The sequence below is a fragment of the Cicer arietinum genome, chromosome 6 (genome assembly GCF_000331145.2).
Source record: "Cicer arietinum cultivar CDC Frontier isolate Library 1 chromosome 6, Cicar.CDCFrontier_v2.0, whole genome shotgun sequence".
In the NCBI taxonomy this organism is placed as follows: Eukaryota; Viridiplantae; Streptophyta; class Magnoliopsida; order Fabales; family Fabaceae; genus Cicer; species Cicer arietinum.
In genome coordinates this window covers 51,462,364-51,466,918 of record NC_021165.2, presented here as the reverse complement: position 1 = coordinate 51,466,918, position 4,555 = coordinate 51,462,364, and the positions used below count along the sequence as shown (strand labels likewise).

Genomic DNA, 4,555 nt, shown 5'->3' with positions numbered 1-4,555 from the left:
GGGGGGGGGGTACAATAGCCAATTGTCCAAGCTCGTCTACAAGCAAGGACTCACCTTTGGTCTTTTAGATCAACTTCAACGGTTGCAGAATCTTTTAGTCCGTTAGCGGAGTCACGATAAATTTGGAATAATAGTTACTTTATAATTTTTTTTATTAATTAGAACAATTTGATTTTCTTACTTTTAAATTAAAATAATATATAATAATATTAATTAAAATATTTTAATTAATATTTTAATTTGTAATAAAATTATTAATAAATAAAATATTAATATATGAAGTAAAAGCATTGGAGTTGCTCTAAGAGTTAAAACATTGAAGTAAAAAATGAATAGATTATTTTAAGATGATGTGGTACAGTGGATCTTATTTAAAGCATTCAAGTTGAATTTACTGTTGGAGGTACTCTTAGAAATTGAAATAAGATTATCAAATTTGAAACTTTAAGTAAATTTGTTTTGTCTAAGTATATTATATTATGTGCCATTCGAAATTGAGAGTGAATAGAGTTTTGTGTTATTATGGATAAATGTAGTTTTCAGAACTTTAATAAACTTTAGAATTTATTATGTGATTAAAAGATTGAATAACAAACTAAATAATTTTTTTATAATTTATTATGCAAGTGAAAGATTGGTTAACAAACTAAAGCCACACTATTTACTTATTTTTATGTAATATTTTTTGTATTTTCATAGTAAAATATTTATTATTTACAATAATTTTATTTCTTTCAGTTACAACTAATGAGGATTGGTTAATTTTAGGACTCTCTTAATAAATGTATTTTTTGTTAAAAAAAATTATTTGAAAATAAACTATGAATACAATACTTGACACATATGTACCGTTCACTGGATTTATACAATGGACAATATTTTTTTTTTAAAATCAATTGTTTTTTAATTTTTATTTAGACATCTTTTTGTGACATATATAACTTATACTATTAATCACTTTGAATTCTGTCATTTATTTTAACGGTTAGTGAGATATACGAATTTATATATACTACATAGATTAAATCGATCTTCTCTTAATAATTCACTTGACAAATTGTTGGCAGTTATAGGTAGTTTTTGTTTTTGAAAATTTGGTTGACCACGTTTAGAAACGGTGTGTAAACATCTCCAACTGCTTATGTTTATTTATGACACAGAAACCTGTTCTTTTGTTTTATTTTACTGTCTCTCTCTTTATTCTCTTATTTTTACCATCGCAAAACAAAATAATGGCTTCACGTTTTCATGAATCCTTCACACGAGATGCACTTCGCTCTTATTTCGCAGAGTTTATTTCCACTTTCTTCTATGTCCTTATTGTTATTGCCTCTGGAATGTCTTCAAGTGAGTAGTACTATACCCTTTTGCAACAATTTCTCAATTTTTATGTTACGCTTTGTTTTTGTTTTTTTGTTACAAAATGAGTATTTCTTTTATTTTTGTGTGGGCATATTATAAAAAGGAATTAAGTAACTCTTAGGATGCAATGCAAGTTTTGTGTTACAAAATACTATGCGTTTATATCAATTATCTCTTTCGTTTTCAATTTGAAATTCATGATTTCATGTAATGGAACAAACTATATGTAACCCTTGCATTAATGGAGCAGGGGTTACTTTTTTTATTCTTGAAATAAAACACATGCTTTATTAACTAAAATTTAAATAGTGCATCAAATTTGTTATGGGAGAGTGTTTTTTCCTTCTGTATTTGATGGATTAAAAGATCCCATTGGTAACAAAAAGTAAACTGTTTTTTTTCTTTCTAATGTGTTGTGATTGGTCAATTTAAACTTGTATTTAGTTTTGTTTGTTTGTTTGTTAAACATATATTTGAACACATTAAAAGGAAGAAATTATAAAAAAAAATGTATAACCAAAATAAGAGTCCATTTGGATATGTGGATTTACGGTGAAAAAAAATAGTCATGGCAAAAATCCAACATGTAAGATATTTTAAAAATCGAGTTTAAATTTTATTTTGATTGCCAATGTGCATCATTTTAGTTAAGAATTAAGAAAGAGGGTATTATTAATTTTTAATTTAATGTGATTTGATGAATTTGTAATTGACAAAATAATGACAGGGAAGTTGATGCCTGATGCTTCAGTGAACCCAACAAGTTTGGTTGTTGGAGCAATTGCAAATGCTTTTGCTCTGTCCTCAGTTTTGTACATTGCATGGGACATTTCAGGTGGACATGTTAATCCTGCTGTCACATTTGCAATGGCTGTTGGAGGACATATTAGTGTCCCAACTGCTCTCTTCTATTGGATTGCCCAACTTATTGCCTCTGTTATGGCTTGCTTTTTCCTCAGACTCTTTCTTGTTGGAATGGTATATATTTTCCTTACCCTTCTCAAAATATTTTTAGAAATGTTTAACTTTTATCATATAATAATTACTATTTTTAAAGTCACACACATGATTAGTTCTATTGTATTGGCACCGTCAAATATTTTATATTGAAAATTTATGAAACACTCTTGATCTGTTGTATTGTCTATGTTTTTGCAGCATGTGCCAACTTATTCAATTGCAGAAGAGATGACAGGTTTTGGAGCATCAATATTAGAGGGTATATTAACATTTGTTTTGGTGTACACAATATATGCTGCAAGGGACACTAGGCGTGGTGGTCAACAATTGAGTTCAACACTTGTAATTGGTTTAATATCAGGAGCAAGTGTTTTAGCAGCAGGTCCATTCTCTGGTGGATCAATCAACCCTGCTTGTGCTTTTGGCTCTGCTTCCATTGCTGGAACTTTTAGGAATCAAGCTGTTTATTGGGTTGGTCCTTTGATTGGTGCTACTGTTGCTGGTCTTCTTTATGATAATGTGTTGTTCCCTTCTCAGAGTTTAGATTCAATTAGAGGGGTTTCTGAAGTAAATGTTAGGGTGTAATGTAATAGCTTAAGTTTTTACATTGTTTGTTTGTATTGTAGTTGTAGTAGTGACTTAAAACTAATTGTAAGTTATTGTTGTGTGTTACAAGTGTATGAATGTTCATTATTTGGCTTGTGTTGTGTTATTATTGAGGTTTAACAACTTCACTCATTAGTGTGGCAAAAAATTATGTAGTCTTATTGTCATTACAAGTGTAAATTTGGAAAAGGAAAATGATATCCGATTCGAATATTATTATTATTATTATTATTATTATTATTATTATTATTAAAGGAAAAAGAATCATTAAAAATTAGATTTTTTAACAATCAACGCTTTTACCCTCTAAAATGGCAAAAACGAGAAACCATGATTTGCCTTTTGAAACAAGGATGTGGTGCCTCGGATATTCTCAGGAGCGGGCAGGAGCCACAACACCTCCTATAATTTTTTTATTTTTTATTTATTTTTTATAAATAATAATAGATTATTAAAATAATAATGGTAAGTTACTAAAATATTCCTAAAAGTTTTGAGAAATTGACATCGCCTATCTCCCTCTCTTCTATTTCTTAGTTCAGATTTCTCTCCATCTATTCTCTTGCACTCTCTCTCTCTCTCTCTCTCTCGTTATGATTTAGAATATTTTGTTGAGACAAACTCCATATTTAAAGTTTTGATGAAAATAAACAAATGTTAATTAAGAAAGTTAATTATGATTCTAAAATGTTATGTTAATTTAACTTGTGCTTTTGAGTGAATTTAATTAAGAATAAAATCAAGCAAAACAGAAAAGACAACAACGAGAACATTCTGCATAAAAATAGAGAATGATCTCCAGTTTCAAGAATGTTCATCACATCATATTGACCAATCATTCTCCACCTCTTTAACAAAGATTCTGCCTAGGAATTTCGTTCAAATAGAATCAATACATGGCAATGAACAATTAAGATTCATCCCAACTAAAAAAGGATATCAGACACTAAAATAAAAGGACTCGAAACAGTCAAAATAAAAGAGTTTTGGAACTCTAAAAAGCAAACTGTCAAGAAAGTTTGATCAACCTTGATATATGATAAGATATTACAAAGGACATCCAGAAAGATCAAAATGACAGATCCAGATTGATAATCAATCTCCGTTTTCTGCATAACTCCAGCAACAGTCTGTTCTCTTCTGCAATGACTTATAATCTTTCTCCAAACTTCTTTTGGCTACATTGAAGACTCAAGATCGAAACTGTACCATCCAAGATCAAGGGAGAAACTTCAAAGGCTCTTTAACTAGAAGACAAAACTGATTTAAAAGCTGTAACAGGATAGTCAAAGCAGTTTTAAATCAATTCAAGGCTGAATTATTTTTATTCTGAAATATTGGTTTTAGTCAAAAATACAGAGCACTACCAACAGCTCTTTTTGACCTCCATTAAATGTTTCTAAAGCCTATAAATAGAAGGCCAATATCCAGGAATACAACAAGAAATTCAAGTGTTGTAAAATCCCATAAATCAATCACATACACATACTTGAAGTTCTCAAATTTCGCAAAGAAGAAGCAGTTCTAAATTCTCATATCGTTTGCTTAATTATTACTGAATTCTTTGTAAAGAATCAAATCTCAAACAAGAGTTGAGATATCTCAGATTCTGTCAAAAAAACAATCT

The 4,555-nt window shown here is 29.2% G+C and overlaps 1 protein-coding gene across 1 annotated transcript; it reads left to right on the top strand.

The window, feature by feature from the left end:
- Positions 1 to 1,166: 1,166 nt before the first annotated feature.
- Positions 1,167 to 3,093, top strand: LOC101502898 (probable aquaporin TIP5-1). Its single transcript, XM_004506295.4, has 3 exons — positions 1,167 to 1,347; positions 2,090 to 2,340; positions 2,521 to 3,093. Exons 1-3 carry the CDS (start codon positions 1,233 to 1,235, stop codon positions 2,905 to 2,907), a joined length of 753 nt encoding a protein of 250 aa, XP_004506352.1. The 5' UTR covers positions 1,167 to 1,232; the 3' UTR covers positions 2,908 to 3,093.
- Positions 3,094 to 4,555: the final 1,462 nt, after the last annotated feature.

Excerpts from the sequence above, each read along its gene's own strand:
- LOC101502898 (XM_004506295.4), top strand. The coding sequence starts at position 1,233 with ATGGCTTCACGTTTTCATGAATCCTTCACACGAGATGCACTTCGCTCT. Across the intron at positions 1,348-2,089 it reads TGCCTCTGGAATGTCTTCAA|GGAAGTTGATGCCTGATGCT; the intron begins GTGAGTAGTACT and ends AAATAATGACAG. Across the intron at positions 2,341-2,520 it reads GACTCTTTCTTGTTGGAATG|CATGTGCCAACTTATTCAAT; the intron begins GTATATATTTTC and ends ATGTTTTTGCAG.